Raw genomic sequence first — 13,219 nt, 5'->3', positions numbered from 1 at the left:
CGTTGTAAATACATTGTTACCCTATGACTATCTCCTGATGATCCGAAGTTCTTAATTTTAATGTAGTCCACTTGGCCAAACTTTCCTTTGTGGTTAGTGCTTTTTGTGTCTTATTTAAAACAGATTTATTGGGCCAGCCGAGTGGATCGTTGGTTAAGAGTAGGCTTGGGAGCACAAGCTCTGAGCAGCAGGACCCCGGTTTGGATCCCACATGTGGGCCAGTGACGCTGCACCCTCTACAGCTAAGATGGTGAACAACAGCTCAACCTGGAGCTGGGCTGCCATGAGTCGCCAATGACAGTGTAGGCTGTAGTAGGGCTGCACTGGGCTGATGTGAGTGGACGGCAGCCAGTGAGAGCTGCCATGAGCGGCCATCCAATGGCCGGTGACCAATCTGCCTCACCTGGGAAGAGCGCAATGATCACCAATGCCAACTTGGGCCAGTGAAGCAACTTCCTCCACAACTAGACTGAAGAACAAAAGGACAGCAACTTGTCTGTTCCCCTTCCCCAATTCTCCAACACTGTTCCCTCCCCCAATTCCCCAATAAAATCTTTTAAAAATAAACAAATAAATAAATAAAATAAAATAGCTTTCCCTACCTCAAGGTCACGAAGTTATTCTCCTACATTATCTTCTAGAGGTGTTGCTGCTTTACATTTAGATCAAAAGTGTACAATGATTTGATTGATTTTTATATGGTGTCTGAGGTAGAGATCAAATTTCACTTTTTTCCCCAAGTGAATATCTAGTGGACTCAGTACTATGTGTTGAAAAGACTGTCTTTCACCCACTGCTCTGCAGTGCTCCCTTGGTCTAAAATCAAGTACCTACATAATATGGGTTATTTCCAGGCTAGTTTATTCCACTGGTCTATTTTTTTATTCCTGCACCTTTGCCTCACTGTCTTCATTACTGTGGTTTTATGATAAGTCATGCTATCGCACAAAGTCTCCCCATTGTTGTCTTCAACATCGTCTTGGCTATTTTTAGTCTAAGAGTATAACTTTCAGAATTAAAAAAAAAAAAGCACTGGTTTTGAGTAGATCATCCTGGATCTATAAATCAATATTGTTTTCAAGAATATTTAGTTTTCTGTATAGGTCTGACACATATCTTCTTAGGTTTATTCCCTACTATTTGAAAATTCTTAATGCTATTTCCTTTTTCCAAAAAATTCCACTTTTTCACTGCCTATCACTAGCATCTCATTGTATTTTTAGTTTGTATTTCACCATTTTGAGTGAGATTGAGCATCTTCAAATATTTAAAATCCATTAATATTTTTTGCCTTTTTCCTATTTATTAGAACTTTTAATGTGTTAAGGAAATTAGCCCTTGTGATACATAAAAATGTGCCAACACATTTTCCCGGTTTTTCTTTTGACTTTAGAATACTTTACAGATACATTTTTCCAAAAGTCTTTTAAAATAGATTATTAATAATCTGTAAAAAGGCATACTGAATATCCTAGCGACTACTGCTAAAATATACTTGAAATGTAAGGTAACTTGAAGACTATGCAAAATGTGGGTTTATAATTTAATTCACATTTATGTTTCAGTCAACTTACCATTTTTTTTCTCTTGTCGAATGATATTATGACATTCTGCATGTAAGAACTGTAAGTGGTCTGCTACCATTCGTTGCTGACATTCATGAATCACTTTAGTATATGAACTTGGGTTCAAGTATTTTCGACATCGAATCTCTTCATCTTTTAATCTACCTAGAACCTTTAGAAATATATTCTTACAGTCATCAACTACTATGAGCAAACACTATAATATCAGTAAGTAACTTAGGTAGCCTAATTTTCACGGCTCAGTTAAACACGGCAGGCAACAAATAAGGGTTATATAACCAATTTAAATCCACATTCCATAAGTCATTTCAAATTTTTAGTTAAGCTATTAGCTATCACCGACATTTCACCAGTCTTATGAACAAGAACTAAAGTTACGTGGTTTGCATTTGGTCTTCATTTACTGACCCTAGTCATCCCATTTTATAGACAACCTAACATGCAACAGGAAAAGAGGGTAAAGATTATCAAAAACCAAAACAGGTGGTCACTTTATGAATATTTATTAATCTAAAAAATAATTTACATTTATAGGATCAAGTAGATTAATCTAATTATTTTTTGTTAGCTCTTCTTATAACATGTAAATGGTGTGTACATGAGAGTTAACTATCACAATAAGGATTCCATTAAAATTTTTGAAAGTCGTCAACTATAATTGTGTATATATAGATAGATAGATAGATAGATAGATAGATAGATAGATAGATAGATATGGTCATGGGACGTGGAGTATAGTGTGGGAGTGGAGTCAAGGGATTTGTAATAGATATGTATGATATTGGGGGGAAATGGGGCAGCGGATTGGGGGAGGGGGGTTGTCACTTCGAGGGGTAAAAAGTATAACTATTGCACTGTGTTGTACAGCTGAAACTAATTCTAAAAAATGTGTATTTCATAATAAAAAATAATTTAAGGAAAAAAAATTTATTTGAAAGTCAAAATATATGTAGTCATAGTTAAGTATGTCGATCAAGAACTTTATTAAAGCTCATTCTATATAAAAAGCACTGAGATACAAAGAATACGCTGGTTAACATAAACATAACTAATCAAGATAATAGCCAGAGAATCTGGCTAATTTCTACCTCAAAACAAACTACATTCGCAGTGAAAATCATGCCAGCATAGCATATACACATACGGATGTTTAGGCTTTGAAAATATTCTGTAACACAAAGCTATGTAACTCAAATTTCTGAACTTAGCTGGTCCCAGGGAACTATGTGCATTTAAGCCTTTGGGAAGTGTGCTGAGTTTGCTTGGACATTAAGAAGGTGATGCTGGGAGGGAAGATGATGTTGGGAGGGAGATAACATCTCTCAGATATTTTTCATGAAAATGAGGCTCAAGACTGAGGAGAGACACAGACCTATTTTTCCCACTGTACTACCTCGTGGAGTCAGGAGTTCAAAGCAAAGTCACAGAAACCAAAGGTGGGCAAGAAGGGGTCTATAGTTCTTAAAAGGATTAGTCATTTATAGCAGACAGTGACTTTACTCTGTTTATGGATTAACTGAATGCAGTGGGAAGGGTGAGAGCCTGAGGGAAGTGAGGAAGGATGAGAAAAGGAAAAAAATACAACAGGTAACTGGGTGGGGGGTGAGGCTGGAGCCTGGGGCACATATCAAGAGAAGGTAGATGAAGGTGGAGTATCTCAATGCAGGCCTTCAAATAGCTATAAAACCACTGTAGCTAGGGAAAAAAGTCAAAATTAAAGGAAAGATACAGAAAGGGAAGTAGGAAGGCTACATTAATTACCCTGTTAATTAAATGAACTACCCTGATAAATCTTATTTTCCAAACGTAATTTCCAGTGGCCCTCCTTTTAACAGTTTGAGATGTAATTTACATATATGACTCACCCACTTAAAGCGTGCAATTCAATGGTTTTTGGTACTTTACATTATTGTTTTTAAAATTGTGATACTATATATAACATAAAATTTGCCATTTTAACTATTATTAAATGTATAATTCAGTGGCATTATATTCACAACTATTTGCAACACTTTTCCATCACACCAAACAAAAACTCTGTAACCATTAAGCAGTAGCTCCCCATTCTCCCTCCCAATAACCTCTAATCTACTTTCCGTCTCTAAATTTGCCTATTCTAGATATTTCATATAAGTGGAACTATGGAATATTTTTGCCAAGTGCTTCTTTTTGAGAGCCAGATATAAGGAGTATACGTATCACTGATCACGGTGAGCACTTTTCAGGATTGAATCTAGAACCTTTAACATGAGTCTCAGATGCAAAAAGGGCTAAGAGCTAAGTACCACTGACTAAAGTGCAACCTGCACTTAACAAATGGAGAAAAATGTCCTAATGACTTACTTAAGGTTCCAGAGCTAATTAGTGTCAACAGCAGGAAGAGAATTAAACAGCTCAGACTTCTAGGCCTGGGCTTTACGAAATATACATTATATTTTATGTTTCTTGGCTAAACAAATCATCCTGTAATAAAATGCTTGAAATCTAGTACTGCAGATTAAAAAACCTCATTAAAATTTCTAATATATCTTGTAAAACTGAATTTATAACATGACTATTCTTTGAAAAAATATACATGGTATTTTAAATATGATAATCAATATGTGCTGGTTTAATAATTAAAATTTCTTGTGGAGAAATTAAAATTTTCCTCAGCCTTCCAAAAACTTAACAGACCAAAAGAGTGACCTATTCAAGTATCTAGAGTTATTATATTTTTCCTTACATTTTCTTCCATTTTAAAGAAGACAAGAATCCAAAACCCTAGCTTCTACACTTATCGTATTCCCTAAACATATCCACTAAGCATAAAATACAGTTTATTATTTTGCCAAGAATGTGAATCTATATTAGTTTTAAATGCAAGCCAGTCAAGTTATCAGGATTTACCAAAAAACATCAGCCATGATGAAAACTGAAATAGCACTTTTTTTCATGGAAAATGCTATAGGTAAGAACAATGATTTATCAATGTGTTGTACATTAACTATAACTCAGAGTAATGATCCAACAAACTTTTCCACTAAAAATATATTAACTAAGAAAACTAATGTTAAATAAAACCATGTTTGATATATAATAGATGTACTTAACATGTTTTCTTTCTTACCTTTTCCATGTACTGTGAGCAGTTTGATTCTTGTAATAAATTTGAAGCTTCTTGTTTGTAATACTCTCCTGTTTCAGTCAGAAAGGGAGACTCAAAGATTTCCTGATAAAACTAAATAAATCAATTAAAATCATATTGAAAAAATTAAAACAAGTAATTTAAGAAATTAAAGGTCTGATTATTCATGTTTTTAAAGGAGGCTTTTTACCTTTAAGGGGAATTTTTTCTTATACTGTTCAACATGAACAAAGGAGTTAATAACCCCATGGATTACTTTCTGGTTTGGGTCTTCTCCACCACGATCACTAAAACAAGGTACAACACAAATTATTCTTGAGAACACAAACCATTTATGGAGATATACCAAAATATGCCAAAATACAACTGTTTATTCTATTGGTCTAATCAAATTATAAAGCATTTTAAAGGCAATGCATGCATGATGCTTAAAAATAACTTTTTCATATCATAGCTGAATTAGTATTTGATATTTAATGTACACATTAGTTGTCACTTCAATAAATAAAAAAGAAGCCTTGATTGTAAAATTAAACATACTCTGTTGATACTAAGATGATACTTTAATTTTAGAGCAGATATGAGCCCATCAATTCAAGACATTAATACTGGTGGTTAAGTATATTTTAATTTCACATGCCACAAACTCTATTATTAGAGGATTTGGTCTGAGAATTCAGTCTTTGAATCATGACAAGCATGCCTACAGTAATCTGACGGTATGCGTTCCTCAGAGGTACACTCTATATAACTGTGGTAACTCACTGAAATGAATAATAGCGGTGTTTTTTCTCTAAGAGATCTGCTAGAGCTGCTGAGATGCTTTTCATTCAAGCACAAAGGTATTTCTCTATTTAGTTCAGTGAGATATATTTTAGTATTTCTATATTCCTTTACAGTTGCAAAGGGATCTAAAATCATCTCAATTACTGATCTGACAGTTGATAAGTTCCTATTTAGTCAAGGCACTATTGTGATACAAATCTTAACCATGACTTTAAAAATGTAGGCGAATATTAGCCTTTCTAATTACAGAAACAGGAAAGTGAAATAGAAAAAATATTTGCCTAAATATTGGTCACAGTAAAACAGTCTGGCCCTAAGCTGGGAGTTTCAGACTCCAGCACTAATGCTCAGTTCAAACCATTATATAGCCAAAGGTTTATCTTTCAACTGGCAATTTTCCACCTCACTTTAAAATGGTTTTTTGAGTTAATAATTATTTTACAAAGAGAGCAACAGAAAATATATTACCATCATTCCCTAGTGAAAGCTTTTTGTTCATAATAGGATATAAAGATTTTTAACATTTAAGAAAAGTGTTGAGGCAATTCCCTTACATATATGAGTGACCCTCCCTGCCTCTGCGTCCCTCTAATTCTCTTTCATTCTTCCTTTAATTATCTGGATATTCAGGGAAAAGTTTTCTGTACGTGAATTAATATGGCTACAGTAATTCTGTCAGTCACAGAATCATAGATACAAAGTTCATGTTTTGATATTACTAATAAGAACAGTGAGTTCATATAAGGTCACACAGTGAGCTCATTTCTTCTGCTCACTTCGTTAGTTGCCTCTTAAGCCCAAATTAAATCTGGTGAAATAATGACCTAACCCATCTTATCTAGTTGGAACACATCATTTTTTCCTTTCAACTTTGCCTAGGACCAAATGAAAATCAGTCAAGAATGAGAAATCTGAATATGTGGAAAATCAGGTTACCTAAAATTTTTTTCATGACCAAATCCTATTGTCCCTGTTCAGCACCAGGAAAAGTTCCACTCCTGCTATTCTCAGCACTCTTGACATTTGATTCTGTTCCCAAAAGGCCCAGATAAGCTGGATTCAGGTAAGGTGCTGCCTAGAAAAAACATTGATATTCCTAGTGCTTAATAACTAAGTTGTCCTCCCTATAAGAATAACATCTGAACTCAGAAACTCTTAAGCATAATTATTCAATCTTTAAAATCATCATATATTTTTATAACTGCACAAAAAGTACTATACAAAATCGTTATAAATATATTGCATTGCTATTAGGCTAACAGATAATGAAAATAAACTGTGAAATGATAGAAAGTTAGTAATATACAAAAGCACTGACTAAACTGGTCATCTGAATAAACTCTGGTCTCATCTAAGAACAGTGGTCCCAAGAGATGAGCGTTGAGAAAAGAATATGAACAATTTTTAGAAATATGACTTATTATTTACCTTAATAGGACCATGTAGAAAATGCCTACAACAATCATAATGAAATTCCCAAGAGAATAAAACAACTCATCAGGGGTAATGGAGACTAATAGGAAAGTTTAGCCCTTAAGACCAGGATTTTGGAGTCAGACTGCCCAAGTTTGCGTTCTGGCTGCCTTAATATATACATGAGGTATGGTCAAACAATACAGTGAATGTTTAAATAAAAAAAAAATTATTACAGTAAAAGACACATTGCCATTAATCCCTCTCAAAATACTCCTCCTCGCTTTGAACACACTTATACCATCATTCTTGCCACTTTCTGAAGTCCTCTTTCGTGAGTGTCTTTAGTTGTGTTGTCGTGGCTCCCTCGATGTCCTGAATCGATTCAAAACGTTTATCTTTCATGGTCATTTTGACTTTGGGGAAGAACCAGAAGTCGCATGGTGCCAGATCTGGTGAATAAGGTGGATGAGGGCACACCATAATGTTTTTACTTGACAGAAATTGCAGTACCAAAAATAATGCATGACACGGAGCCTTGTCATGATGGAGAATGATTTACAGCACACTTTAAAACACACCTTTTCTCAACCATAGCTCACACCCGACTGACTGCACCGAACAAGCTGAAACTTGTCACACACTGTTGCTAAGATTCGGCGCATCACTTCCCATATTGAAGATCCCTGCCTTTCTGTTGGATGGCGCTCAGCAGCAGCATTCACCGTATTTTGTGATCACAACGGAAGGCTCCGTGTCATGCATCACTTCTGGTAAGGCAATTTCTGTCAAATCAAAACATTACGGTGTGTCCTCATCCACCTTATTCACTGGATCTGGCACCGTGCGACATCTGGTTCTTCTCCAAAGTCAAAATGACTATGAAAGGCAAACGTTTTGAATCTACTCAGGACATCGAGGCAGCCATGACAGTGCAACTAAAGCCACTCATGAAAGAGGACTTCCAGAACTGCTTCAGAAAGTGGCAAGAATGACGGGATAAGTGTGTTCAAAATGAGGGGTAGTATTTTGAGGGGGATTAATGGCAATATGTTTTTTGCTGTAACAAATATTTTTTATTTAAACATTCACTATATTTTTTTATTACACCCCATATACACACAGACACACAGGGGGTGCCGAAAACATGTATACACATTTTAAGAAAGGAAAAAACCATTAAAATTGTAATAATATATATACCGATAACAAAAGATGAATACAACTCACGTTTGACTTCTGCAATTACAAGAGGTGCTCAAAGTGGTTATTATCAGCGTAATTTTAATACAGTTTTTTCCTTTCTTAAAATATGTATACATTTTTTTGGCACCCTCTGTGTGTCTGTGTGTATACATACACGCAATACACACACACACACACACACTATATTCATGGGATGTAAAGTACAGCATAGGAAATATAGTCAATGGTATTGTAACAGTTATATATGATGTCAGAGGGGTAGGAGATTGTGGGAGGTTATCACTTTGTGAGGGGTGTAAATGTCTACGTAGCTTTGTATACCTGAAACTAATATGAATAAATAAATAAAACAAGGCTGAACCATACCAAATAGTATACAGCAGTTTCAAAAGAATGAGGTACATCTCTATGTACCAATCCAGAAAAATTACCGATATTTAATTGAATAAAAAAAGAAGTTAATAAGTATAAATATCATTTATGAGTATCAGATAACCACCTATGTGGCAGAAGCAAGCATTTTTGCTACAGGACAAGTGCTTAAGAATCCCAGGGCTCAACAAATGTAAACAGAAGCTGGAACACAGTTTTAAAGTAGCAGTAACTAATAACTGTTGAATATCTAAGTGCAAACAATGCACTAAGTACTAAATGTATTTAAGAACTAGGAAAGACATGTCTGTTCCTTTAGCCACTATTGGCCATAATGAAAAAGACCTGTCAGACTACATTAGATAATTTTAGCACTAAGGGAGGCCCATCTGAGCCGGAATAAAACCATGTCTATCTATCAGGGATTGCTGGCATGCCATTAGTCTCTCCTCTGAATCTTTTCACTGTATATAAACTTTTCTCCACTTCCTCTCATCTTTTTCAATCTACTTTTCCTAGAGTTGTAGCCAACTTACCAGTCTCTCGTCATAATTATTTCTACATAACATTAAGCTTCATCATTACCCTATTAATGGTATTTGCGTTTTTATTTAAATCTAAGTAGACCTCACATAAAATCAAATATTGGAAAATAGAAATTTAGAGCTGAAAGGGGCCTCCAAACATGAGCTGACCCATCTTCCCCTATTTTACAGCTAAGGAATCCAATAAAATAATTGACTCAGGCAACCAAATATGTTAATAAGAGAAGGAGAGCCCAGCCCCCTGATTTATAATCTATCTGTTATTCATACAAATGATTCAAAGACGGTTGCCTAAAATTTAAGAGGAGGTGGGGGTTAGGAATCAAGACCTGAGGATTCAAGAAAGAATAAAAAATGCCATGAAGGCTGAGAATAATTTTTCTGAACATTATGAATACTGTGTCAAGAGTCTGCAATCAGCCTCGGGAAAGTAAAATAGCATAACCCCCAAGGGAAATAAAAAAAAAACTTGCTCCTACCAAAAAAACCTAATAAATATATTGCAGATTTGAAGAAAAGTAGACATAATTGCATCTATTAGCAACTGTCAAAATGTGGAGTTGAAACACTTTACATAAGAACCTGTTTTTAACACTCTCTTTTAGTAACCTGATTTACTATAGGGACAAAATTCTTTTGGTATCAAGTGAAAAACAGCTGGCAGCCATATCACAGAAGTGTGTAAAGATATTCCAAGGAACAAATTACTCCACTCCAGTATTTGAAAAACTTGTAAATTTCAATCAATTTTAACTTCATTTTGCTTCTAACTCCTAATTTCTCTTAAAATTAAATTTTATTACTTGGAGTAGGAACTATGGGTAGAGTTATTCAACTACTGCTTCTCAATGTTATTCTTAAATGTTTGTCAAAATTATAAATAGAGCTCTAACACAGCCCTACAATGTGCTAATTATTAATTTATTTCCTATCACTCAGATTACCACATATAACACATTTTTTTATAAAATATCAGGAATTCTATTCACTGTAAAAGAAAGGTACAGTCTCACCTTAGAAACCCTGTCTCAACCTCCACACTGTATAATCATACCTTAATGCTGTATATGAATATGTCATATTACAGCAAAAAGAATACCTTGGTTAAAGATTTTAAAGTCTTTCCCTCTCCAAGTACTCTGCACCTATTTCAGCCCAATCAAAAAACACTCTTGTGGCCGGCCGGCACGATGGTTAAGAACTGGCTTGGGACGCCAGAGGGCCCCGGTTCGGATCCCACATATGAGGGCCAGTGACACTGCCCTCCACAGCTAAGATGCTGAACAACAGCTCAACCTAGAGCTGGGCTGCCATGAGTCGCCGGCGATGGCGTAGGCTGCAGCCCCTGTGGCAGTGGGTTGCCATGGGCTACCGTGTGTAGCCAGCAGCCAGCGTGAGCGGCCAGCAGCCAGCGTGAGCAGCCATCCAGAAGCCAGTGACTGATGTGCCCCGCCTGGGAAGAGCACAATGATGGTGCCAACTTGGGCCAGTGAAGCGACGTCCTCCACAAGTAGACTGAAGAACAAAACGACAGCAACTTGTCTGTTCCCCTTCCCCCAATTCCCCAATAAAAAAAAGGGGGGGAAATAATGAAAGAGAAAAGAAGGATACAATAGGAAAAATCAACTAAGACCAAAGTTGGTTCTTAGAAAAATCCAATGAAATATACAACTCTCTCTTAAAAAAAAAAGTGATCAAGAAAAGAAAAAGGCAAATAAGCAATATTAAGAATGAAGACACTGCTGGGTCCAAGATGGCGGATTAGGGGGAAAAAAAAATGAAGACATTATTCCACATGGGGATTGAAAAGAAAACAATACATTAACTAAATAATCAATGCTAACAGCACAAGTAAAAAGTCATGCTGATATCCTTTAAGTCCTTGATATTATATGATGAGAAGAGCACATCACCTCATGGCATTCGTCCCAAAAATCCATTATCTCGGTCCAATCACAAGAAAACATCAGACAAACCAAAATTGAGAGACATTCTACAAAATACCTGCGGCTCCTCTTTTTAGAAAGTGTCAAGGTCATGAAAGGCAAGGAAAGACTAAAAAATTCTCACACAGTGGAGGAGACAAGAGAGACAAGACAGCTAAATGGAATGTTGAGACTTGGATTGGGTCCTGGGAAAGAATGAGGATATCAGTGAAAATGGGAAATGCAAATAAAGTCTGTAGTTTAGTTAACGGTATTGTACCAATGTTCACAAACAACCCAAACATCCCATAGGTTGTAAGATGGAGATGACAGAGACGCAGAGTAACAGGTATGCAGGAACTCTCTGTACTAGCTTTGCAACTCTTCTGTAAATCTAAAATTACCTCAAATAAAAAGTTTTTTGAAGAGAATACTGACAGCAGTGGCTTTCCAACAATTTTGAAAAGATAATTCACAACTGACTTAAGAAGAATAAGTACAAGTTTGACTAGTTTTAAAACTATTGAAAAAATTATTTTTCACCAATGTTAAAAATCTTATTTTAAAAAATCTTCTTACACAGAAACCCTAGATCCAGATGGTTTTGCAGAGAGTTTTAGTAAACACTCAAAAATTGATCATCCAAATTTCAAACAAGCTCTTTTATTCAAAAGGAAAAGAGGAAATTCCCCTAATTCATCTTACAAAGATGAATTGTGAGAAACATAACAGACCCACTTCATTTATGAATATAGATGCAAAATTATAAATAAAATGCTAGCAAATCAAATGCAACAATGTGATGAAATTATAATAGTCAAAAACCCACCTGGGTTAACAGACTGATACAAAAAACCATATAATCACTCAATAGAAATATAAAAGTCATTTTATAAAAGTCAACACCAATTCCAACTAATTTCATCATTCTGATAAAGAGCATCTAGTTAAAAAACTAGAGAAATCATCACCTTAAATGGGGGGAATGTAACCTTTAAAATCAGGAACGAGACAAAGATGCTCATTATCCATCTCCTCTTCAACATTGTTTTGGGGGTTCCAGCCAATGATGTGTGCATGCAGACGCACACACACACCCACACACACAGGAAAGGAGAAAACAAACCTGTAATTTTTTACAAATTATGATATCTTACATAGAAAACACAAAAAATGTGCAAATTATTAGAAATCATAGAATTTAACAAGGTGGCTGAATATAAGATTTATATATGAGTCAGTTGTATTTCTATATACTAGCAGAAAATAAACAGAATAGGTAATCACATAGAACAAACTTTTTGTAATAATATCAAAGAATACCAATATCTCAAAATAAATCTAACAAAAAGCCTGCAGGCCCTTTACAGATCAAGTTATAAAAATGTATTAGGAGATATTAAAGAAGGAATAATAGAATTACTATGTTCATGGATAGGAAGACTTAATACAGTGAAGATGTAAATTCTCTCCAAACTAACTTAGAGATTCAATTCCATTTCACATCCCGTGACTATATGTATATATTATTATAGTTGACAATACACCTGAAACTAAAAAAATAAAAAAAAAATAAAAATAAAAATAAAATAGATTCAATTCCATTTCAATGCCACAGGAAAAAAATTTTGAAGGTAAATTATAATCACCTCTAAAAAAGGGGATTATAACATTTATATGAAAAAAGGGCAAAAGAACAGCAAGAACACCTCTGGCTTATGGAGGGCAAACCTGTTTTACCTGATATCAAGACTTATTAAACTATAATAACAAACACTGTGAAGTACTGGCACAATGGCACAATGATAGATAACAAATAAAACAGAAGAGAGCTGTGATATGGAGCCACACTTGTAGAAAACTTTGGTGTCTGTCTGATGTCAGAACAGCGGGGAAAGTATGAAGAGTTAAAAATATGGAGCTATGAGGCTGGCCGAGTGGCGCGTTGGTTAAGAGCTGGCTTGGAATGCCAAAGGGCCCCGGTTCGGATCTCACATATGAGGGCCAGTGACATTGCCCTCCACAGCTAAGATGCTGAACAATAGCTCAACCTGGAGCTGGGCTTCTGTGAGTCGCCGGCGACAGCGTAGGCTGCAGCCCCTGTGGCAGTAGGTTGCCATGGGCTACCGTATGTACCAGAAGCCAGCGTGAGCAGCCAGCAGCCGCAGTGAGCAGCTGTCCAGAAGCCGGCGACTGATCTGCCACGCCTGGGAAGAACGCAATGATGGTGCCAACTTGGGCCAGTGAAGCAACGTCCTC

The 13,219-nt window shown here is 35.7% G+C and overlaps 1 protein-coding gene across 9 annotated transcripts in view; it reads right to left on the bottom strand.

Annotated features, from left to right (window-relative positions):
* Positions 1 to 13,219, bottom strand: part of CUL2 (cullin 2) — an 86,522-nt gene that overhangs the window by 23,891 nt on the left and 49,412 nt on the right. For all 9 annotated transcript variants that reach the window (XM_019652656.1, XM_019652658.1, XM_019652661.1 and 6 more), the window contains 3 exons: positions 4,904 to 5,000; positions 4,696 to 4,806; positions 1,575 to 1,737 (listed from right to left, as the gene is read on the bottom strand). In XM_019652656.1, coding sequence (XP_019508201.1) covers positions 1,575 to 1,737; positions 4,696 to 4,806; positions 4,904 to 5,000 — 371 coding nt within the window. The remainder of the gene's footprint in view (positions 1 to 1,574; positions 1,738 to 4,695; positions 4,807 to 4,903; positions 5,001 to 13,219) is intronic.

Source organism: Hipposideros armiger, unplaced genomic scaffold (assembly GCF_001890085.2).
Source record: "Hipposideros armiger isolate ML-2016 unplaced genomic scaffold, ASM189008v1 scaffold_183, whole genome shotgun sequence".
Classification (NCBI taxonomy): Eukaryota; Metazoa; Chordata; class Mammalia; order Chiroptera; family Hipposideridae; genus Hipposideros; species Hipposideros armiger.
This window is presented reverse-complemented; position numbering and strand designations above follow the sequence as displayed.